Here is a 25292-nt window from a genome sequence, read left to right on the forward strand (position 1 = left end):
CCATCCCCAAAACCTAGGGCAATAAACTGTTGCACGCCTAATGCCTTGAGTCATGGCTCAATTGCAAAGAGTGAATTACTTTTTATGAAGGCAGAGCCAAGAACACCGTAAATGCACAGTTTGTCAGGACTTGGCTATCAATTTCTTTAAAACTGGCAGAAATAGCTAATAACTTTGCCAGGACATCAGAGACATATGTTCAGGTCATGTGCTCATGATAGGATATAAAAGGCTGCTCAAACAAGGTATACTCAAATGTCTTTTCTGATATACATGGTGTCACTACTCAATCTAAGCAATCATCAATTTTGGGGAAAGTTCAGAAGCAATGAAACCAAGTGAGAGCTGTTGCTTTTGGGAAAACAATCATAGAACGTTTGAGCTGTTTACCACATTACTTTTAGAAGCCAAGCTATCAGATGAATGGGAAATACAGGGATCAAGTAAAGCCACTGCAGATTAAATGAGTTTTCAGAATACATACTCCTTCATCCTTGGACCTAGTTTCCTAAGCACTTTATTGGGAAGACATATATATGAAGAGTTAGGAAGTGCTGATTCAGAGAAGTAGAAAAGACTGATGGTGACCAGAAAATACACAGCATAAACAGTGCCTTTTTCTAATCTAAAAATATACGTCAGCAGGGCAGATGTAGTTACAGAGAAATTCTTTAAAGCAGGCCCTCTCACAATGTAAGTATACTTGTAAAGCGCACTGTTACTCCATCTCGGAGTGTCCTGGCGCTGTATACCGCTGGGGAACCCGTCCTGACTTTCCCTGTGAGATGGTCCCTCCTGGGCACCTCCAAGGTGAAGCCAGGCATCCCTGGCGCTGATGGGGCCATTGTGGAGATTAAGCAAGCTATTGCCCAGAGTTGCAGAGTGGAACCCATGGTTAGCGTAGGCACCTCGGCGAGAATTATCGAGCCCGCGGACATTGACCCAAGACCCTGCCGCGTCGGGAATTGAACCCTAGTCCCGGGCTGATCTCTGCTTCAGAGGTCTGCTGCCTCTAACCAGTGAGCCACACTTCTCCACATCCACTAGTGTTCCTGTGCATAGCAACTTCTTTATCTTAAAATATTTCCACAATGTGTCCAGTTCACTGTTTTGGGGCTGTATCCCTGGAACATGCATAGAAGGACAAGACTGGTCAAGTAAGAATGAGAAGTTGCTGCCTTTGCCGTAAAGCTGATCATATATATCAAGTCAAAGAAAGCTGGGCCGTAGAGGCAGGCATTCACCATAATTAAATACACGCAATTCAATTGGCAGCAAGTTAAAAAAATTAAACAGGCTTTTGAAAAAGGTACTACATACATGGAGAAGTACAAGTCATATCGTATTTTGAGTAACAAAACCTTCTACCAACCTCTCGGGGATGAGCCTGGGCTGTTCGATGCAATCTGTCTCATGCGACTCCCATGGCAGCTAAGGGCTACCAGCTTTGAAACGATAGCAGTCTTTCCGTAGCCCACACTGCCGATGATCACTGCTCCCTTATTTTCAGCCAGGTCTGTACTTTTGAGACCTTTTTCTATCTTTTCAAACAGCCAGGTCCTTCCAATGAATACAGAGTCTGTTGTGATGCTCGGAACTTCAAACAACAGTGGCTTTAGCATAATGTCTTGAGGCTTGTAGGGGACAAAACGTGCTGAGAGATGGGAGAGTAAAGTTACAGTTAATACAATTAAATGTTCAAAGCGACACATAATAAGAGCTGGTCATTTGCATTTTCAATCAAGTAAATAATGGTTTAATTTTTCCAATCAAACACACAAACCCATTTTTTTTTAATTCCATCGAGACAGTTTTTTAAATTGCCAACAAATGCCTATGTTAATGACATTATAGTACAGTTCCTAAGTGTTTATATGCAAGCCAAATATCAACTTAAAAGAAAGAATTTATAGTAGCTAAGAAAAAAGTATTACTACTTAATTTTCTCTGTATACCACAAGCAGAAAGATAATTTCAGTTCAAACAGAACGGTCACCCTTCAATTTTGTCGATATTATATTAATCCCATTCTTGGGTCCTGCAAATATTTTTTCCCTTTTGAACAAAAGATCTAGGCATCTATTCCTTAATTCATTCTCCAGGTTATATACACCCTGAGAAAGAGGTTGCAATTGTGACTCCACTCTTAAGTTCCTTCCAGTGGCAAAACTGAGAGAGAATGTGCCTGTAAATCACAAACATAGAATTTGTTTAGCCCGAGGTCCCTTCTTCTACTAAAGTATTCTAATGCCTCCGACCTCTATCCTGGTCAGTCATCTAACAGTATAATCAATTTCGATTGGTTTAAAACGGGATATTGTATCTCTGCTTGAAAAAGATATACTTGTTTCTTTAGCGGCCTCCAAATGAAGGCCAATTTTACTTTTAGCAGCAACGAAAATGAGCAGAATAGTTAGGCGACTATATTGTGAGATCTGTTTGTCTAATGATTTCCAGGTGCCTTTCAGGTCTAACAGAATGGATCAGCATTTTCACTACTCCGATACGACCTGCTTTGCCAGAGACATTTGGTACAGTTGACCTCATTCTAATATGTCGTCTGACGACGGATCATAAGTTCCTTAAGGGCACTGTCCTGGTTTTCTCCCAGCTAGAAGGTCTCCAGCTGTTTCCTTGACCCTTTTCTATGCTGATCTTATACATATATAGTGCAGCACCAGTGGATTCATCTCTATTCACTATCATGTTTAATGTTTATGTTAAGCCTCTTTCAAAGCTCATCAGATCTCGTGGGTTCCCTATTCTCATGTACAATGACATGCCTTGAGAAAGAGATTGGTATTTAAAGTGAATGTAAATCTTCTTCTATCTTCCTCTCATACCAAGATTATGTTAGACTCAACTATCTATTGTTATCAAATTACAAGTTTAATAACTTTTCCCTTTATTGATCACAACGATCTAGTTGCTTTTATTCTGGTTGTAGTCATCACTGGCCTCTGAATGGGCAATTTAATCAGTGTACTTGCCAGTTAAGGTTGTTTCTGACAAGGACCTCAAATCTCCAGCACAAAGTAACTATGTTCCCAACTCACTACTTAGATCTGATGATCTCGGTTGTTTGAGTGCTCCACATGTCGGTCACTAGTGTAAAAGGGTCAAAATAATCTTTTTGGTCACTTGCACTCAGTCTTGGTACTCCCTGCACTCTTTTATTCCTTGAAAATTGTTTTATTTTCAATGTAATCTGAAGACGAAAGCTGGCTTGTTTCTTCCACCAGTCTGCTTTCTTTCTTTCTTTATCTCTCTCTCTCTCTCTCTCTCTCTATCTCAGTGGCCTAATTAGAAAGCCAAGACATCTGCAGCCATTCAAGCACTGTTCAAAATTCAAAATGCAGTCGTATATAAACAAGGCACACAAAATCTGAAATAACCAATATGAAAAGTCAGAGATGGAAATTACATAAGGTGTTCTATATTAAACGTAATCTAACATTTTTACAGGTCTTTTAAAAACACAAGAGTTACAAATCCATGAACACAATGAATATATTCAGAGCTATTTATAAAATCCCAGCGCAGACATGTCATGTTGGATCTGACCTACTTCCAAAGAGTTAATTTATGCGCAACTTTACAGAATTGGGCATTCTAGAATAAACTTCAGGGTGTATGTTATAAAATGCATGCTATCCGGTTGGTTAATAGTTTCAATATGTCAGGTTTTCCTAGCTTAATTATATAATCAAGAAGCCAACATTCATTAAACAAGATTTATTTAAAACACATTTTGAAAGAGGTTGTACATGAAAACAATAATAAGAAGAAGAATGGTTGAAGACATAAGACAACAGGAATTTTCTGCAAATAGAAACAAGCTGATGCATTCCAATATCTCTTACAACCACTGCTACTGTGTGAGCACTAAAGTTCATATTCCAAAAGTCTCAGAGGTAGCCTTTTGCTTGAATTGGAGCTCATTTAAATTAAATGAGTCAATAAAATGTGAAAACCTTATTTCATAGTTTACCTTTAATTTCTTGCTGCACTCTTCCACCAGCTGTGTTATGCCATGGTAACCGAATTGATGTACGAAGTGGAGCATTTCGCTGACCATCCAAATAACTCAAGTCTTCCAGTTTAGTTGAACTTGTGGCTGTAAAAAGAAAGTTTTCTGTTTGTAATAGTCTCCAAAAAACACCTAACGCACAGGAAGAAAATTTATATACGTGAACCATTCACTAACCTCACAATACTAAAAATAATATATTAAAATAGAACATGCGGGGTAAAGAAATCGAATGGCGTACAAGAGCCATAAACGAAGTAGGAACAAAGATTCTAAGTAGAAACGTCTGGGGGTAAGAATGGGTTATGCATCATCTTCTGTAAATATTGGCTATTATAAGAGCTCTGCTCTATAGGAAGAGCAGTTATTTTTGTCTTTTTTAGGTGATCTAGTTTAATAAAAAAAGAGGGAAAGTAATTACTCTACATAATATGCTTTGGAGGTAAGTGAATAGCGAAAAAATGTCTGTCCATACAGGAGCTTTGTATGATTTGTCTGGAGGCTGAATTCAGCACCAAGAGGGTTTGTAGTAAAGGGATCAGGGTGGGAAATATCAGAAGGCGAGTTCTATAAAAAAAAAATAGCTCAGGCACATAACAGAGAGTGAGCAAGGCAGGCCCACTCCATACACCAACACATTCCATTCACGAGCCTCATAGTTCCATTATGTTTCTCTGAGCACACGGTGCCGAGAAAGAGGGGGTTTAATTCAATCCAGCCACATCATGCAACTCTGAGTGTCACAGGAGTTAGGATGAAATGAAGGAGGAAGTGAATTTGAAGTCCTTGTTATTCAACAGTGATTAACAGAATTGAAGTCAGTTTTATTCGAAATATGGTCTTAAAATGGTTTATAAGTGCCAATTAGAGATTAGGCTTGCAGCCGCTTCAAAATGATTTAGAAAACAAAAACAAATATTAATCTCTGAAACCCTCAGGCTTTTAGCACACAGATCATCCCTCTTAGTGGGAATATTCAGGAGAAATAAGTGGCAACCCTCAGAGATAACTACACGAATACTGGAAGTAACTGACCCTCTGACATTTTAGACAGAGGCAGAAGTCAAGAAAGCTGCAGTTATATTATCCAAATACGATAAACAGAAACCCTCACCCTAGCATACGGCGGTAGGATCGTCAGAATTTAGGCTTTCCGATTTGCGTTTTAGTTAAACACCATTTTTAATCGCTGAGAATGTCTTGTCTTATTTGTCTAAGGGTCATTCTGATCCTAGATAAATCCAACGGATTAGGGAGATCTGAGGGAACAATCTGCTTTTCACAAACATCACCAAGCACTAACTGAAAACCGGCAGCTTTTACGGAGATCCTGGGTAAGACAGACAGTATTCATGGATATCTGAGGCTTCCTAGAAATTTCAGGTCCTACTTTTGAGTGTAAGTCAACCGATGGCCACTGGAGAAAGGAGTAAAGTAAAAACCTGGCAAACGAAACGTTACCAATAACCAAAATACACAAAGATAAGGGTATCCGACATAAATATGAAGCACAGCTGAAAAAACAGGATTGCTGAATTAAAAGGATAATAGTAACTGCATCACTGTTTGAAGAGTACCTTACTGAAAAGCAAGAGTGACCAGCCCTGTGTTACAATGCCAAACTGTTCTTCCCCTCACCCCAATAATCTCTCAACAGAGTCAATACCTTATTTTGGATCCCAGTCGTGTTTCCACCTAAATGAAATAGCATGCTAGGGCTCCCTTTGAATTTCCGTACAAATATTTTCACCTTCGTTTGAGGTAGGAAATATTATTTCACAGAAAGAAAGAAAGCATTTTAATAGGGCCCGGCAATATGGTGACTAACTTAACATACTCCACTGCATAGCTGAACAGCAGCATGGTATGGATTCAGCAAACGTTTTTCATTTTTTTCACTACTAGCCCAGTTTTTTCTTTAAAAAAAAGATATGGCGGTGTGAGCATTGTCCCAATAACCAGATGGTTATCTGAAACAGTTTGCAAGGCACTATGTCTTTGATTACAATGTCACACACACTTCGTAAGGGATAGGTGAAACATTTTTTAAGCAAAATTAAAATGATTAAAATATAGCTCTGCTGTATAGTCACACTCTCTCACTTTCTCGCTTAGGGCTAAAGTGTGGAGCTCGACAAGAGTGAATGCATGGCCTCTGGATAAGTAAGCAGTAAACCAGTCACAGTACTGTCGGTGCACAAGGCTGTGTCGATATGGGAAAGAAGAAAGTTGCAAAGTTTGCCAGTCCTGGTCTCCGTGGATCCAGAAACAATGGCACAAGTCATAAGGATGGAATAAGACAGTCAAGCCCAAAAGTGTTCAGCACCTGTCACATGATGAAAGAAAATGTTCACAGTCAAGTATTTGAATCCTCTGTGTAAAGTGTACCCACAAGAGATTCTGGCTATTCCAAATTGTGTACAATGTGTATCTTGGTTTTGAAACCTAACATTTAAACCCTCCCATGCACTTTGTGACCCATAGGCCTAACGTCATCCTTTATTTCCATACTAGGGTCTACTGCCTTTCCTTAGTAGCCCTTCATGTACCTAAAACCAAACAAGAAACTAAACTGTGTGTTGACACAGTTTTCACTTGTAACCCTCTTTAAGGATTCTGTCTTTCAAACAGTAACATGGAAGTTGTTCTTGTGTTTCAAGTTCAAATGGAAAGAAGGGTCAGAATACACATTCTGAACCTCCGAACTAAGATCCATTGCAGTATTTTTTAATAAACTGCTCTTCCATAAATTCAAAATAACAGATTTCATAACTTGACCACGTCGCAAAGGTTCAAGAATATTAAAAAAACTTCAAATATTCATGAAGGACCTGTTTTTCAAGATCCACATTGTCTGTAATCAGCATATTGAACTCATACACTTTAAAGACATTTAACTAATAGTCCCTAAAATCGATACAATTATGTTTGGTCTTCAATATGGATCCATAGCAAAGATCTTTCGCACATATCCCTTGCAAACAACCAGGGAGGTAAAACAATCCAAAAAAGCTGTGATATTTAGGGCTTTAACAAGCACAATATCAAAGGAGGGGGGAGGGCGGCTTTTCAGAGACACACACATGGTCTATGTCGATAAAAAAAAAATATTAAGTTATAGATGTGATTTTCATACCAACCAAAAAATGGCAAGAGTGTGCAAAGCATGTGAACCTACCGCTTGTTACCATTACTGTTTGCCCAAATCATTGACCTACTAACGTGAAGTCGGAGGCTTATGTTTAAAACATTATTCTCTGCAAATATGCTTTATGCACTTACTTTCTAATGAAGCCAATTAGCATATATTTGAAAGATGCTGCAATGGAAGAGTGCATTAGCATCCTTCGACATTTGTTACTTTAATCTCCAACACCACTTACACTCTTGGCACTACTAAGTAGTTTTGAAATTTAAAAACAAAATCAATGGCCAATGCTTTTTGCTTCAGCTTGAGTACAACATGGATTACTGCCAAATCACGTGCACAGTGTTAGCTCTGTGGTTAAGATATATTCAGACTACTCTCACAAAAACAAAAGTTTAGTTTGCAGGACATGTAGCTGAATCCAGAAACCTGTGGTTTGGTTGCATGACGTTAAATAGTGGTTTTCCCTAAACACTGGCAAAAAAACAGAACACGTTTATAAAAAGAGAAAACTGCATATCTTAGCAGCACTAAACAAAAATTAACATTACCTGAAATACTGAAGATGGTCATTATCATCCTTAACAGAATTTAATTAAATTGAAAACAGGCTCAGTTTTACTAAACATAGAGCCTTCAATGAGGCTGGAGTTGGTAGTACTTGATGTAATCTATTTTAAAGTTGGCAAATCTGTAAGTTACCTGCCAAAAAGATAGCATTCAAAAATATGTGACTAAAAAAAAATAAAAAAATGTTATCAACATTTATAATGAACATCAAAGACTTGTCTCAGTGAGTGTGTATTGTTTAGTAGAAAGATGCCTATTCTGTAGGCTACACAAAAGAGCCCTAAATGATCACCACTTGCCTCAGATGCTCAATGAAACTCTTTCTAAACTTACATTTTATTCAGAAGCCTTAAGACTTTGCTAATTTGCTAATGAGGCTGCAGTAAAGAAAGGGCCTCCTCAGTTAAAGGGTGGGTTATTCATTTTAGGCATAATAAAATGTGCCAATATTTCTGCTATTCACCTGCGTGGCAAGAACTGGATAAATGTTTTCATCACCTTGTGGCGTCAACAGGTGCTCTGCTGTGCTAAAGTTTTATGTAACTTCTGTTAACATCTACACACACTGCGGTCATGGGCCGAAGTTGGGTTTGCACTATAATAAGGATGGGCACAGTAGAAGTGCACGGTTCGGGGTATGGTTATAAACCATCTTGTCTCTTTTGCTCCTTCTTGATAGCCAGGTAGGGATGAGCTTATCAGCCACAAAAGTGTCTTGGAGAAGCTGCAGAGGTTTACAATTCCCCATCCGAATGCATCCATCAGCTTACTTTACTGCACAATGGAGCCCAAGGGACGATGTTGAACAGTCCTCTGCTTCGGAAACAGACCTCTGCTAATTCAGCTCCCTGCCTTGGCAAAGCTGTTGGAAATCCAGAACTTCAACACAGCAGAATAAAAAACCCGGAACTGCAGGGATGAGTACAATCTGTATCAAAAGGAGACCAAGATTATTCTGGTGAAGTTTTGCTGAGCTTTGCTCCACTCTGATGGAATTCTGGATAGCTCAGACTCAGTCTACTCACTGTGGCTTCCGAGGCAAGCATCCTAAAAATTGAGATCACTTCTGTAGCACAGGCACTCAAGAGTGCTCATTGTGTCACAAGTCCAAACCACTACCCCCTACCACCCCTTGGAACATGTTTTTCCCCAAGTCATGCTTATTTTGGCAGCAATCATGAGATGGGTGGAGACAAAAATCACTGCCCAGAGAGGTCCAAGCACATACGGAAGAATAGTTACTGATGATGACAGTGGAAGCTGGTGGCTCCACAAGAGTCCATTCTCCCTCCCCAGCTGTCCATGTCCGGAGATTTTGTTAACACATTCCCTCTGAACTAAAGAAATGTGTCTGTTCTTTCAGTCATCTCCTGCCTCCAATCAGCCAGACGTATAAGTGCTGCAGTCTGCATTTGGTTTATTTTCTCTAAGAGGCATGTTTTGATTATCCACAGTATTTGAAGATGACTGGTTGCAAAGAAAATGATACCTAACTTGCCAATATCATCAACCTTTGAGGGAAAGTAGCATAATTTGCAGATAAGTTGAGTTGTAAATTAAAATAGATTGGCAAGCAGGTTATATTTTCGAACAAAAGTGCAAAACGTTTGACTGAACTGTTTGACTGTCACAATGATATTGTGTAAATATCCGCTTAAAACTCCAGAAGAAAAGACTGGGTATTCATATCAATAGTCAAAAACAGTTAAAACTTGTACGGAAAACAAAAAGGTCAAAACCCCACTGCAGTCTACAGGCCACTAAGGTCCAAATGCTTGAAGAATGTTCAGCTTGCTACAAAAGCACAAAATACCTTGCTTACCATATATAAGGCTTCTTAATGCAGTTTTGCACAGTAGAAATGGATGCAATCTACCTAAATTAATGGTACACAATTCACCAACCTCAGGAGGATTCACGTCCCAGTTGAAAATCCCAGGATTGCAACTTACGGTCTACATATCACAGCAGATGTCAGGGGCAAATACATAACCGATGAAGCAATCCTGATGGCTATGCCTACAAATGCTTGCCATTTGCAGTAACCGAGTGTCGGGTCCAGACACCCATCATTTAAATCAAGTGAAAACTCTTTGCACAGCTCCACTGTCCTGAAACATCACTGCTGTCACGATTTCTACTACCACAGAGACATAATGCACCTTTCAATATTTACAGTAAATTCTACATTTCAGGTGATGGTCAATTCATTGTGCAGTATCCAGCAAAGAAAGGTAACAAAACTAACTGTAGACAAACATGGTGTACACTCTCAGGTTAGCTGGATAGATATAAGGGATTACTCTCTGTGGGATTTGCTTCAAGGTTCACTCAATCTGGTAATTGTATGTACACCTGCTATAAACCGCCTTTTCAGTCCCCCTGCATGGATTATAAATCATTATTTGTTATTCTGCTTTCCTTCAAGGAAGAATTTGTCTAGCATGCATGCAGTTTTATTTACTTCCTGTGGTGGGTTTCTGAGGATCATGTGTATGTGATTTCTCTACAGGTCCTCGGTCCATGCTCAATTTTTCAGTTTTTCGTGTGATTATTTTAGGTCTAAAGAGCTCTCCATCAGTACTGGTGAGGCACATTAAACAACTATGTTGACCAATGGTGTCAGGATCCCTTGCAACAACACAACCAATCTCATGGAGGCAGAAACATTACTATGCTGTTCACTGACACAGGTTACTCATTTCTCCTCCAGAAAGACTGATACACCAACATGTCTTCCCCGAGTCCTGAAGCTTTTTTACAATCACTATTATCTCCCTTTTGAGAATTCCTATTTTGATGTTAAGCCGGGCACTGTAATGGACAGTTTCTAGTTTTGTATATTACCCACACCTCCTGCCCTCTTCAGGCTCTATATGAAGGGATTCAGAATTTTTGGGCATCTCATAAATCTGATGTGCTTTATAGCGATTAGCCTCCAATACCCTAATCTTTTTGTCTGGTGCTGCTGAGGGCAAGGATGCAATCCTTTTGTTCTAAACAAGGCAGCAGCAACAGTTACCAACAAACTGGGGGAAACCAGGAATACATTATGTTGGTAGCAGAAATATACGAAGTGTCTACATGTTCTGGGAAAACAAAGAAAACAAAGAGGGAATCAGCTAGTCATCAAAGCAGAACAGAAAAAGTTAGCAAAAGGTCTTAGTCACCATGCATTAAAGCAATGAATACTGCACCCACATTCATATCTTCCAGAAGAGCAGTCCTTCTAACCTTATGAACTACAGGTGCTCCCACACCCACTATATCTTTATGTTTAGTTTCCCTTGGAAGAAGCACCAGAAGGACATGACTAAATAGAAGAGAGCCAGCAATAGAGAATCTTTGGGGGGGTTGTTAGTATATTAGGAGCTACAACAGACTGGCTAAGCATCTAACTCAGCTCAACCAGAATATGCAAACCCTAGAGGCCTCATATTTCAGACATACTCTCACAAACATTGCAAATTTTTGCGCTGTGTGAGGTTTTCTGTGGAGCTGCCTAAAGTTGTCGTCTACGGGAAGGGGCTAAACGAGTGCAGCCTGCGGGCTATTACCCTATGGTGTGAAGCCCCTAACATAACTGGAGAAGCTGCTTCTGCCACTGGCAAATCTAAACTGGCTGTAAGTGCAGTGAGTGATTTTCACATCATCAAAGCCATAATGAGTCAACGGCACAGCGTAACCATCTGTGAAATGCTGTGGCCACGTCTTGATCACTTGAGATCTCGCAACAGACAGCTAAAGGTGTTGGTAGCAAGACGCTAAGAGAGCCTCACTGGCACAAGGCATGAAACTACTGGAGTGATGCCCCCTGATGCAGCAGTGTTGGAAAAGTAGACCTGTAGCATCAAGGAATATGGCCAAGGGCAACAGAACGCACTCCAGACACTGTCGCTATCTAGCATCAGATAACGCCTGACTAACAACATGGTAAGAGACCCAGGAATCTCTGCATAATAGCCTCAGGACATCAACATCCAGGTAGAACAGGCTGTGCCAATGTATGTCTTTGAATGCCCCAGCCTTTGGCTGAATGTCCGAAGATCCGAGAATGTGTTAATCGGACCCAGAGGAAATAAGAAATCAATAGGTCTGCTGCACTCATCAGAAAAGTAAAATCCAGAAATTCTGAATTAGGGTCCTTGACATATATTGTCTACTGCAATACAAAATTCAGCAAACACCAACTTGCGAACGACAGCTGTCAAATAGTTTCTGAAGCAGTGCCGCAGACAGTTGGTTGCGCTGATTATACACTTCAGAATTTGTTAATCCAACCCAAACAAGTTTGGGAACTAACACGAAGATTCTTCCTATGAGATAAATCTGGCAAGGACCACTAGTACTGAAATGTGCTATTTCTCTGCTTTTTTGGGGTATATTAAAGAAAGAGAACAACCGAACCTAAAAAGTGAATTTGAAAACAGGGAGAAAAAAGACCTTGCAGTAAATGCAGTAAAAGGAAACTCAACAAAATGCTAGTTTGCACCCAAAAAGAGTGAAGCTGACTTTTGTGTAGCAGAATGCATCAGTACATTCTGCTAGAAAGTTTCAAAGACTCCCCCAAAAAATACCACAATTGTTATGCTCTTCATTTGGCTTCAAATGTGACTGATACACCTAGTGTGGAGGACCTGATTTGAAAAGAGAAAGCAATAAATAGGTCAAAACAATGAGATTCTACAGCCTCATTGTCCTGTACATAATAAGGGTTCCTATCCTCTAACTAAATGCACTCAGTTTATATAGCCTGGAATGATAAAAGCTGAGTCGGCTGCTAGGATTCAAAGTAGTGACTAGCAGATTGCCTAAAGATCTCCGTAGTATTTGCTCAGATCTCTAAACTATCTTGCTGGATTGTATTAGCAAATCTAACAGAATTAATGTTAGGAGCAGTATATAAACTAGGACTATTAATAGAAGAAGCCACTTGTAGCAGTAGAAGCAGCACCAAAGATGTATGTTGCAAGTAGCAATAGCAAACCTAGAAGCGGAACTAGTAATGTCACCAATATCACTTGTTCCAAAACATTAAACAAAGCTTTGAGGGTTATGTTTTGAAACACTAAACTTTCTACTGTTCGGAAGCTGTGTGTGACGTTACACTGTTAGCACTGGATGTATATGAGACTTGAATGCATTTTTCAATCAGAAATAGTAAATGTTTTGCAATTTAACACACTTTTCAATATTGTCCTGTAAACATAGGCTAATGTTTCTTTCTTGGTTTGGTGTCCAGTTGGAGACTTGTATCCTATTGATATTTTAAAATATGTGTTTTAATCTTTTTATGAAAATAATTGGTGAATGTTTGCATTATTTGTAGCCTTGGCGAAGTCCTTATGTGGACGGTACATGACTGATGTGGATGTTAACATTTTCATAAATTGAAAATAAAAATAGAAAAAATAAAAAAATAAAAAGCAAAATAAAGTTTTGGAATGAAAAACACTTCACGACACAGGGAATTTCTCATCTTTGTGGACAGCTTTTAGACCAAACTGATTTTAGGGGTTACAATACTACTGTGTGGACACTAACTTGGGGAAAATTGTGTACATTCTGTCATATAGATGGGATTGGGTCCTGTGATGGCTTGATCCATAGTGTTTGTACCAGTCTAATACATTAGAGTACGGATATTTTTAGCCGGATCATATGGGGCCCTAGCTACCACTATAAATCAGGTGGTGCTAGATGTACACGGGTGATAAGAACTTAATATGAAATTGTTTTAAAATACCTTTTGTATAATATTAAAGAATTTCTTTTTTTAAATGTGGCTTGAAAAATGTGCATATATCCAGGATAAAGACCACAAGTCGTACATAAAATTATCCAAGTGTTGGCATTATTGTTTATCACCTTTATAAAGGATTTCTTACATTTTGACATGCAAGACAAGCGTTCCAATAATCCAACATATCCCTTTTACCTGCAACTGAGTTAGGCCTCTGCATAGCCAGGGAGCTGCTGCTCGGTGTATAAGGAACAGGCCCATCTCGAACAGGAGCTTCTGGTTTGGACAGACTCTCCAAGGACCCAGGCGACTCTTCCTCAACAGGCGAGCAGTTGTCCGTCCTCCGATCTGCAACGGTTCCATGATGACCGCCTACTCTCAAACTTCCATCCTTACTCCACTCTAGGCTGGAACCACTTCTGTCATCATTCTCTGATGAACTTGTGATGGTTGCTGTGGCAGAGAAAATACATGACTGACACCATCGAAAGAGTAATCGGTTTCATTTTGAAGCATTTAGAGCTCCTGCTGTTAAAAAAAGTCTTACTATTTCACCATTTATCATCAAGAATTCACATCACACCTTTCAGGTCAATTAAAAAAACATTATTGTGTAAATGGAGAACACATTTGCTCACAGCTGCAAGAATGGGTAATGACAACCACATAACGAGAAAAAAAGAGCTCGCAAAATTAAAAGGAACATGTCTTAAATTCGATTTCACAATCAGGTAAATTGCAAAACATTGAATGTCATGACGACTTGCACCTAGGACAGAAGTAAAACATTTAACAACAATCGCAGAAGATCTTATATGAAAATATATGCCAAACATCAATAACCTACCATGCTTTCTTGTAAGCTTGGCCCGATGCGACATTATCGAGGGGTCATGCCTTTCAAACTCAAGACAATGCATGTTTGATTTAATGCTCTGATTACTTTTTACTCTTGAACCATTGCTATTGGTCGGATGCATAAACCTGTGAAGGCTTTGTTCCTTATATATCTGTTTGTTCTCAAAATGTAAATAAACGGATTTCAAATAAAAAAAAAGAAAAATCAAAAACTGTGAAATATTTACAAAACCTGCATACTTATAAAAATAGCCTATTAGATGAACTAGGTGATAAATTAACCTGCCGGTAAAATATCATGTTGCATAACAAACATCGGTTTGAGAGTTTAATGACAATGTTAAGGAAACAGTAATATTTTATTTGCTAATGCTGACTACAGATTTTTGAACAAGTAGGCAAAAAATTGTGTTTATAATCGGAATCTTGAATTTTCTAACCTGCAAAACTAGAAAAGCAGAAGAAAAGAACTCAAAAATCGAATGTACTGTGCATGCACACATCTGTGTATTGAGCCCAGGTGAAATTTTAAATAACTGCGATATTCAGCATTTTCTTTGTCTTTTCGCTATCAAGCTATTTCAAATAGTTTTCACTTGCAGGACACTTGGGGCATAACATCTCTCAAAGGAAATGTAAGAGACAGAGATGACATTTTCTGTTTTATGGGAGCAAGGTATGCCATGGTGTTAATTTTCATGCAAGATCCTGTCCAAATATATTTCAAATAATTTGCACATTTTTCATGACAATTAGGCTTATTTGAAAAAATTACTTTTGTTGTAACCATTTTTTTTGTATTTTCATTATTTCATTAAGTACAAACACTGCTTAACAAGTCTGTGATTGAAAGAGTGTAACAGTCTACACAAAACCATAAGATAATAAGCATACCGCAAATGTTTCACCATCCCTTCCCTTCCTTAGTTCCACACATTTTCCTCTGGAGAGTACATTGTTAAAAGTTCTAGTAAGGTCACTTTGCTTGTCCAGGTCCAACAGACAACCTTCTAAGAGGGGCAGTATCATTCCAAGGAACAGAGTTGTATTTGGCTTAGGATCTCCACCTTACACTGTTTCCACCTCTGTGCAGATGGGTCTTCGCTAACAATTATTGTACATGGATTGTTGCTGCTATTGCTTATAATATTTTTCATTTTAGGCAGTAGTGTAGTCATTAGTTTAATCTGTCCCCATGAGGTGTTCTATCAATGCCTCAGGGTGGCATGTTGTTGTTCCTTCCATCAACAAACCTAAATTAGTCATTGCACTGTCCTGTAATCGGCTTCTTACAGAGGCTCCTTCATTCTTCCCCACACGTGGGAGTTTGGTTTCTGCAGAAGTAGGTTAGCAACGTTTTACAATTCTACCATCAAGAATTGATATATTCAGAAAAGTAATTGGTATGTCAAGATCCTTCACAGCCTAATTATGCTACAAACTAGAGCACTTGGATTTTAGCTTTTTGAATGACTAACATTTACATTCCTGCATCAGACATGGACTGCATTGATTGCACCCATTAGTGTACAATCCACGTCTATTAATGTTGATGCTTTTTTACACGATACAATAAAAACAGTAATGTAGTATATACATGGTAAAGATCGAAGCAGAGAATGTTACATTCTTAACCTCATTAATCAGCTTTCTGGAAAGAATAAATCCAAACAAATTCAAAATTTCAAAACACCACAGTGGTTCTATCTGCCTCATCTTTACTTGTAAATAGGCCTGGCCCTCAACTGTCAAGGCCTGGCACAAAAGTAAGAATAACTACTGGACCTACTAAGCAAATATTTCATTCAATGTTTTGCCTTAACAAGGCGTAACCTGAGCAAGAGCACTAGGAGGGGTTGCAATTCTCCTTACAGACTCTGTCTAAATCTGATAAAGCCTTTAGAATTGCAGTGCTGCTTATCTGTGAAGAGAATCATGACCTACTTGCTTGTGCAAGGGGCTTCACTGTGCCCGCCGAAACAAAGTGACCTAATCCATAGGAGCAGGGCCAAGAGCCAGCTGACAGGAAGGACCTATGTGGGAGGGCAACTTGATGGACAAAGGAGCACTCAGCTGCTTCGAGTTTGCTCCAGTGCAGCTGCCCATGACATGCAAGAATCACACAACTGGTGAGGAGCCACTTAATTAAGAAAAGTGAACATGCTTTATCCAAAATCTTCCCTGTGACCCTAGTATGCTGGTACCCACCTCCATTGTGGAAGATGTTTTGGGGCTTCAAGGCTGTAGGTTTTTCACCCCATGGCAACAGCTAGCAGAGGTCACTATTTATTCAAAACCATATTAGTTGCTCCTACATTTCCAGAAGTATTGCCCGTTATAGTCACAGTCACCCTTATGTCAACTTTTTTTTTTTTTGTTTTTTTTTAAAGACCTTTATTCGGTGCAAGCGTTTAATACACAGCTTCATGCCTACAACCTTGTATGACAGGCCGGCAGCAACATCAGGTGGTGTCAATATTGCGGTTACGATGTGGAGAGGTGCAGTCAATTAACACAGCGTGTCGCCTACAACCCATCCGGGCCGGCAGCGTTGTAATGTGAGAAACTCCACTTCATAACTCGTCCTCCTGTAGCAAGCGTCCGTAGCTGGTTTACAGACTAAGCATTAAACAGCTGAGGTCATTTTCCGTGTAGCTCCCCCCCACCCCCCCTCCCCCCCAACTCTGAGAGGGAATCTTGGTGAAAAAAACATGTGTCTCGTCCCATCCAGCACCGTGGGCACCACATACAGCATGCAATGCAGAGGGAATTACAGGGCAGAGCATTAAGAGTGTAGTTTCCCCACACGATGGTGGGTCGGTAGGGGATCCGGCCTGCTCTGCAGCCCCGTAACCACTTGAAACTGGTGCGGGGATGGGGGAGTGTAGTCAGGAATCGTATGTGCTAGCTGAAAGGTGTGCTACCTGTACCCACATCTCGCGTCCGCCATGTCTGAGCTCGCGGGATACCCCTCCCAAGAGGGAGGATGGGAGGACGGCCAGCGAGCCCCCTCCCATTCTGTGTCGGAGGGGAGACCAGGAGCTATACTAGGAGTTTGCCACTGGGACTGTGCCACCCACCTTCCGACAGGTCCCAACTAACCCTGCATATTGGCAGCGTGATGATGAACTGGCCGCGGGAGTGGGGACAGGGGAGGGGGGGGATGGACACGAGGCACAATAGGGGTGATTCATCGGGGGTCGGGCCCGTGGTCGTGAGCGCTCGGGGGGTGAGATCGGGCCGGAGATCCCTGCTGGTCAGGGCCATCCGGGTCCTCCTCCTGAGTCCGGAGAAGATAAGCGGTAAGGGGGCCCCATAAGTCCTTGGGTTGCATTTTGTGGGGTAACAATTCAGCGTAGTTGTGAAGTTGTTCTTGCCAAGTGGACATAGTAGTCAGCCAAGTCTTGAATTTGGGGGCGCGCCTACGTCCCCATCTGCAGGCCAGGTGGCGTTTAGCCAGCAAGAATCCTAGCGCGAAGAATTTTCGGTGCGTCTTGAGCGCGGAAAAGGAATGCCCAGTAGGGCTATTTTTGGGCAGGGGGCGATCGCCACTCCCACCATATCAGACATAACGTGAAACACCTCCACCCAGTACGATGCCACGCCCGGGCATGTCCAGGCTAGGTGAATAAAGTCAGCTCCAGCCTTCTTGCATCGAAGGCACCTGTCATCTGTTCGTAAACCGAAACGACACAATTTGGCAGGAGTATGATAAAGCCGGAGCAGGAACTTAAAATGAACCAGCCTAAGACGGGCATTGCCAGTCACAGCATTCGTGTGCGAGCAGCTTTCCTCCCATTGCTTGTCCGAGAGGTGGGAATCTAGGTCCGCATCCCAATCGCGCCTAGCTCTGAGCGGCGGGGGGTCGAGGGCCGCGTACGCCTGCTTGTACAGCATAGAGACTACATGCGTCGGGGTATCAGTTAGTAGAAGGGCATGCAATGGGGCAACGGTTTCCGGTTCGTCCGGGAAGTCTGGGGTAACCGCACGGACATTTTGCCGTAATCTCGTGTATAGGAATGTGTCCATGATTGAGGGTGCGTGCGTCCCGAAGAATTGTGCGGCCGACCGGAATCGGCCTTGTATGTACAAATCGCCCCACGTGCGTATAGCCAATTTAGTGAGCAGTTTGCGACCAATCTCTTCGCGGGTAACGCTTAGTCTGGGGTCATGTGCTAATATCATGCGGGGGGAGTATAGTATAGTAACGCCCATGCGTGTCATTATCCGGCGCCAAGCCTGCACGGTACAATCTACCGTTGTGGGATCGCGATCGATCACTCGGGAGGACGTGTAAAGATATCCCGAGGGTTTTTCGGCCGCATGTATCCATCCTCCACAGCTAGGTGAGCCATAAAGGGAGGAGGGTGGAGCCAGTACGCTGCAAAATGACCCTGCGCACAATCATAGTAGAGACGGAAATTCGGTACATCAAACCCCCCCTGATGGTAGGGGAGCATGAGAGTCTTTAGTCCGACTCTAGCCTGTTTCCCACCCCATATAAGTCTGGACATTTGGGAGTCTAGGGCCCGAACAAAATGTGCACCTGGGCTGTAAGGTATATTGGTAAAGAGGTATAATAACTTTGGAAGCACCACCATCTTAATTAAGGAGATACGCCCCGCCATAAATAAAGGGAGGTGGATCCATTTAGTGACGCTATCTATCAGTTTATCCATGACAGTACCGTAATTAGCACGTATAAGGGTGTCCCGGTTTCTAGTGATGTTGATCCCTAAATATTTCAGTTCTTCGCTTTCCCACATAAGCGGGTAGTCGAGAGGAAACCGCTGAGTCTTGTCCGTAAGGGGGAACAGGGCAGACTTTGCCCAGTTTATCTGTATTCCCGCGATGGCGCCAAATTTAGTGATCTCACGTAGGATCGGGTTCAAATTTTCTTGTGGTTTATCGATATACAGGGTCATATCATCAGCGTACAATGATATGAGTAATTGCCGTTCCGGGTAGATGAGGGAGCGGTGATTATGGTGCTGCCGGAGTTTGGCCGCTAGAGGCTCAATCGCTATTGCAAAAAGGACAGGGGAGAGAGGACACCCCTGTCTAGTACCTCTGCGACCCTTATCTCAACTTTGACCAGGGATAGGGCAAATGGCCATTCGAAGTTGGTAGGCCTGGTTCCTGTGGGTGACTCTCCACTAGAAAAACTCTAAAACAATGGCACATTTTGAGGTAAAGCACAATGATAAAGAAAATACCACATCTGGGTCAAATAGTGTGCCTCCTGTCCTATCTCAGGGCTCACAAGTATAAATAACCCTAATGATCAGAAATTGACAAGAATCTGATCACCCGAAAAACTACAATTTAAGTGCCCAGGATTCCCTAGGGTGACCATCTTGTGTTTTGGGTGGTAGGTGTTTGGGTAGCCCTTTTTACAGGTATATCTTTTTTTTCAGAACATCCTTGTGACTAAATTTGTTTACTTAAAATTAAAGACAGCACACCTGCCAGCAGCACGTCATTCAAACCTCTAGTTTTCAAAGGATAGATGTCAGATCCCGTTCAGAGCGCGAGAGGATAGAAAGGCTCTCACTTGAGACTGGGTGATGAAAATTTCCCACTCTAACACAGGCTGTATCTTGGCATCCAACTAGTGGACCTTTCCTTTGCCCGTTTGATGCTCAAGGTAGACTACAAGCGACTGCCCACCATGACATTCATTTGATTGCCTTGCTTATCAGTTTCACGCCATATATCCTGACAAATACCTGTTTAGATGCCTCAGGTAGTCCTCCCATTAATTGCTAAAGGTGGAAATGTCATCCAGGTAGGCTGCACAGAATTCTTTCATCACAGAGGGAAAAAAGTTCACTAGGTGTTCAAAACTGTGTAGGGTATTCTTAAGCCCAAAAGGCATAACCCTAAATTGGTAAAATCCCAAAATGCGCTCTTTTGTTATGTTCAAGTAAAGGAGCATGATTTTTGCTAATAAAAATCTGCTCTGGAAATCTATCCATGTGTGTGTTGTAATAAATTACTAATGAGAGTAAAAACCGAAATTTACTAACACGTGAAGATCTGGAAGGTACAACCAAAAATGTGCAAAGTTGTACGTGTTTTAGAATCAGAATAATACATGCAGAGTGAAAGATTTCTTTATAAGGGTTATGAATTATTAATTTGTGTGTCTAATATTAATGTTCTTATGTATCCTGAAACTACAGGAATATTCAAGTACAAACACGAAAAAGCTCTTTTTAAGTCTTCGTGAAAGTAGAGTAGGCCTAGAAATGTAAAATGTTTTTGTCTTCTCTCTGTCTTTCCTTGCTAAAACGTGTAGGCCTTAGCAAAAGTATTGGTTAGGGGATGTCCTTCTGTGCTCCTTTGTTTATTTTCATGTTGTTTCTTGATGTCCTTGTAAAGAATTACAAATACATCCTTAGAGAGCAGAGAATAGTATGACTTTTTCCTGTCTAGGCAAGGATTTAGAATGAAACTGTTGCTATGTAGTTACAAAACATGTAAATTGTAGTATTCTTCTTCCTCGCTAGGAAGTTATACAATTATAGACAAAGACTGTTTAGTGAAATTTGTAAAGTCATCGTTAGGAGATGTTCGCCTCCCCTAGTTCTGACCAATGAGAGAAACTTGTAGGGTTCAGGAAAGTTTCTAACTTAGTGTAACAAAGTTGCAAAGTCAGTATAAAGACGCTGGTGGGAAAATGATCATCGGCTCGTTCACATTCTGGGGACCTGTCCTACATCCGTGGTATTCTGTGCTGATTCCTAAACTGGCTGGCAATCCAGACTACTGGAAACATTTTCCTGGAGACTTTGCGCAACATCGGCTGGTAATGCTGCCCACACTATTCTCCTATGGCCATGGAGATAGTTTTCTTGACTAATTGCGTGCTGTGCATTAGTTTTTCTCTCAAATTTACCAAGAGGTAATTGAACTGTGATTTTCCCTGTTTCTTTGTTTTTCTCTCCCTCTCTCTCCTCTAATTCTCACCTGATGTTTTGATGATCTCTGAATAACTCTGCTTGTATTAACTGTGATGTTTAACTTGTAATTTTATGAACAAAGTGTGTTTCATATGATTTGTATTTGTGTATGACCATTCATATTTTATGAATAATACCAAAGGGTACTTAGAAAGAATAGCGCCTGTCATTATTTTCCTGAGTCATGACTTATTTTTAAGATAACATTTATCATATTAATGATGTATTTGTGGTGTAACTTATGGTATAGCTGTTTCTTCATTACAGGTCCTCATGAAGGAATAGTTCTCTGATTTCTCTACTGAGTCCCTTTTAGCTCTACCAAAGATCCATTGGAGGACCTTTGATATTGCTGTTCCTAGTGGAAATGATAATGACTTATGGGCTGTCATAGTATTTACGCTTCCTTAGGTATTGTAAAGGTTGTTGTGGGATATTATATGACTCTCCCCCACCTCTTCCGCTTCATCACTAGCTGCTAATGCTATCTGCCAACAGCCACTGGTCAAATCAAAGGTACTCAAGAAGCAGTCAGTCCATTAGCTGATCAGCTCTGGAAATCAGGAGTGCATCCGCCTTAGTCACCCCTTTGAGGGCCCAGTCATTCACACAAAAATGCAAGTTAGTGGATCCTTACTTAGGAATCAATACAAATGGACTGGCTTATGGACAACAGGAAAGCTCAATTACTCCGAAGTCCAACATCTTAGCAACCTTTTCTTTGGTACGGTCCTGGACTCGGTCTGACATCGTGCAAACCTTGAACTTCACTGCCACAATAACCCGGTATCTAAGTCATCCACACAAATAGGTTTCAACATTAAGGTTGGGGCAAACAGAAAGGAAAACCATAACAGCACCTCCATGCACTCGCATTTCTACTCAGGAATAAGTGGTACCACTTCCAAATAACCACCCTTCTCATCACTGTGCAACAGCTCAGACAGTGGCTCTCCATTTTCCTCAACTTTCTCTGTCATTGCCAAGATGTTCACTAAAATATCTCACCAGTGGTACAGTTTATGTCTTTTTGTCTCCTGTGTGGTACATGTGTCCACTAAGTAAAAAAATTGATACTTGTATAGCGCACTACTCACCCGCAAGGGTCTCAAGGCGCTTGTACGAATACCGCTGTGGAACCCATCCTGGCTTTCCCTGTGAGGTGTCCACTCCTGGGCACCCCCAAGGTGGAGGCAAGGCATCCTTAGCGTTGTGGGGGCCGTTGTGGAGATTAAGCAAGCTATTGCCCAGAGTTGCAGAGTGTGACTCCATGATTGGAATAGGCACCGAGGCGAGAATTATCAGGTCTGTGGAATTTTTTTGAGCCCAAGACCCGCCGAGGCGGGGAATTGAACCCTGGTCCCGGGCTAGACCTCTGCATCAGGGTCTGCCGCTCTAACCATTGAGCCACACTTCTCCACAAGTAATTCACTTCACATACTTCTGAAACTACGTTGCTTTGCCCATACCACCTATCCTCCAAAGCTTTCGGACAAATGGGCTTCAGCACCAACAACTTCTGACCCTCCTAGTGTCCAGTTAGCGTTGCTTTCTCGTCTTATCACTCCATCAGCTGTTGGTTTGCCTGAAGGTTTTCCTTCGTCTCACTGCCCGACGAGCTTAATGGAGGTGCCATGTCCGTCGCGGCCAGTTAGCCTCCCACGTCTTCGCTGTCCCCGCGTCCACGTGACACTAAGCACTAAACTCTAGTACACATTTCGGCCCCTCTGGGTGTTTCCTTTCTGTTTAGCGCCGATCTCTTCTTGCTATGTGATTCTCTGGTGATGTCATCATGCTAACTTCCGAGGTGTGTGTATGTAGCGGTTCTGAATTGCGAATTTGTCTATGCTTCATGGACTATAATTGCAACTTGTGTTGAATCCTCAATAAAGGTTTTCAAAAGCAAAAACAAAGGTTTTTCTTTGTCTGATCCATGCATTGAACAATTTGCTGAGGTCAATCACATACCTCCCATATCATCCTGGGGGTGAATCTTAAGTTCCTTCCCAATATTCTCTGTTTAAGTTGAGTGGGCTCCACAGAGGGTGCCTAAACAGAAGTTCGAAGAAACTGAACCAAATTTCTTTCTGTAAAATCTGTCAATGAACGAATAAGAGACATGACAGAAGAGCCCACTTCCTCTTGAGATTCTCTAGCAGAATTCCTATCTTGCGCTTAAGGGTCTTGTTAAACTTTAACACTAACCCATTGATCTGCTGGTAGTATGCCATGGAGAACTAGTAGGCTACACCAGCCTGCTCCTCCACATCTCTCATTAAAAGAGATCAAGCTTCTATCCCGGTTGAAAATCATTGTCTTGGGAAATTAAACCCTAGAATAGAATCGCTAAGTGTGACCTACTTACTACTATTCAAAAAGGGGGGTGGTGATGGACAGAGTATCTGAATTAAGCAGAACACTCCTACCCAGTCAATAGATCAGGGCTTGATCCATCACCGTTTTTTAGCTCACTGCACCATCCCAGTTCAGAACCTGGCTACATGCAAATTAGTCTGTCCCTGGCCCAGTGCATCATGGGAACAGGGCAGACCAAACTACCAAGCCAATTCTTTACTGGAAAGGAAACAAGTTCCGGGGACCGGTTTCTGGCATTATAGCCGTCTTCGGCCCGGCTTGCTTGAATCCTGATGGTGCAGTGAGCAAGGGACTCACATCTGAGCATACCCTTCCACACTTGTGGTGGCCAAAACGATTCAAAAAGGGGGTGGTGATGGACAGAGTATCTGAATTAAGCAGAACACTACTACCCAGTCAAAAGATCAGGGCTTGATCCATCACTGTTTTTTAGCTCACTGCACCATCCCAGTTCAGAACCTGGCTACATGCAAATTAGTCTGTCCCTGGCCCAGCGCATCATGGGAACAGGGCAGACCAAACTACCAAGCCAATTCTTTACTGGAAAGGAAGCAAGCTTCCGGGGACCAGGTTTCTGGCATTACAGCCGTCTTCGGCCTGGCTTGCTTGAATCCTGATGGTGCAGTGAGCAAGGGACTCACATCTGAGCATACCCTTCCACACTTGTGGTGGCCAAAACGATTAAAAAAGGGGGGTGGTGATGGACAGAGTATCTGAATTAAGCAGAACACTCCTACCCAATCAAAAGATCAGGGCTTGATCCATCACCGTTTTTTAGCTCACTGAACCATCCCAGTTCAGAACCTGGCTACATGCAAATTAGTCTGTCCCTGGCCCAGTGCATCATGGGAACAGGGCAGAGCAAACTACCCCTTTTGAAATAATTTTGGCCACCATGAGTGTGGAAGGGTATGCTCAGACATGAGTCCCTTGCTCACTGCACCATCAGGATTCAAGCAAGCCGGGCCGAAGACGGCTGCAATGCTAGAAACCGGTCCCCGGAAGCTTGTTTCCTTTCCAGTGAAGAATTGGCTTGGTAGTTTGGTCTGCCCTGTTCCCATGATGCACTGGGCCAGGGACAGACTAATTTGCATATAGCCAGGTTCTGAACTGGGATGGTGCAGTGAGCTAAAAAACGGTGATGGATCAAGCCCTGATCTGTTGACTGGGTAGGAGTGTTCTGATTAACTCAGATACTCTGTCCATCACCACCCCCTTTTGAAATAATTTTGGCCACCATGAGTGTGGAAGGGTATGCTCAGACATGAGTCCCTTGCTCACTGCACCATCAGGATTCAAGCAAGCCGGGCCGAAGACGGCTGCAATGCTAGAAACCGGTCCCCGGAAGCTTGTTTCCTTTCCAGTGAAGAATTGGCTTGGTAGTTTGGTCTGCCCTGTTCCCATGATGCACTGGGCCAGGGACAGACTAATTTGCATATAGCCAGGTTCTGAACTGGGATGGTGCAGTGAGCTAAAAAACGGTGATGGATCAAGCCCTGATCTGTTGACTGGGTAGGAGTGTTCTGATTAACTCAGATACTCTGTCCATCACCACCCCCTTTTGAAATAATTTTGGCCACCATGAGTGTGGAAGGGTTGCTC

General features: G+C 41.8%; 1 protein-coding gene across 2 annotated transcripts in view; it reads right to left on the reverse strand.

Annotated features, from left to right (window-relative positions):
- The window catches only part of TANC1 (tetratricopeptide repeat, ankyrin repeat and coiled-coil containing 1), a 770747-nt gene that overhangs the window by 281266 nt on the left and 464189 nt on the right, over nt 1-25292 (reverse strand). For both annotated transcript variants that reach the window (XM_078681701.1, XM_078681700.1), the window contains exons 7-9: nt 13687-13944; nt 3992-4117; nt 1373-1654 (exon numbers count right to left, since the gene is read on the reverse strand). In XM_078681701.1, coding sequence (XP_078537827.1) covers nt 1373-1654; nt 3992-4117; nt 13687-13944 — 666 coding nt within the window. The remainder of the gene's footprint in view (nt 1-1372; nt 1655-3991; nt 4118-13686; nt 13945-25292) is intronic.

This window comes from Lissotriton helveticus, chromosome 3_1 (assembly GCF_964261635.1).
Source record: "Lissotriton helveticus chromosome 3_1, aLisHel1.1, whole genome shotgun sequence".
NCBI classification, from domain to species: Eukaryota; Metazoa; Chordata; class Amphibia; order Caudata; family Salamandridae; genus Lissotriton; species Lissotriton helveticus.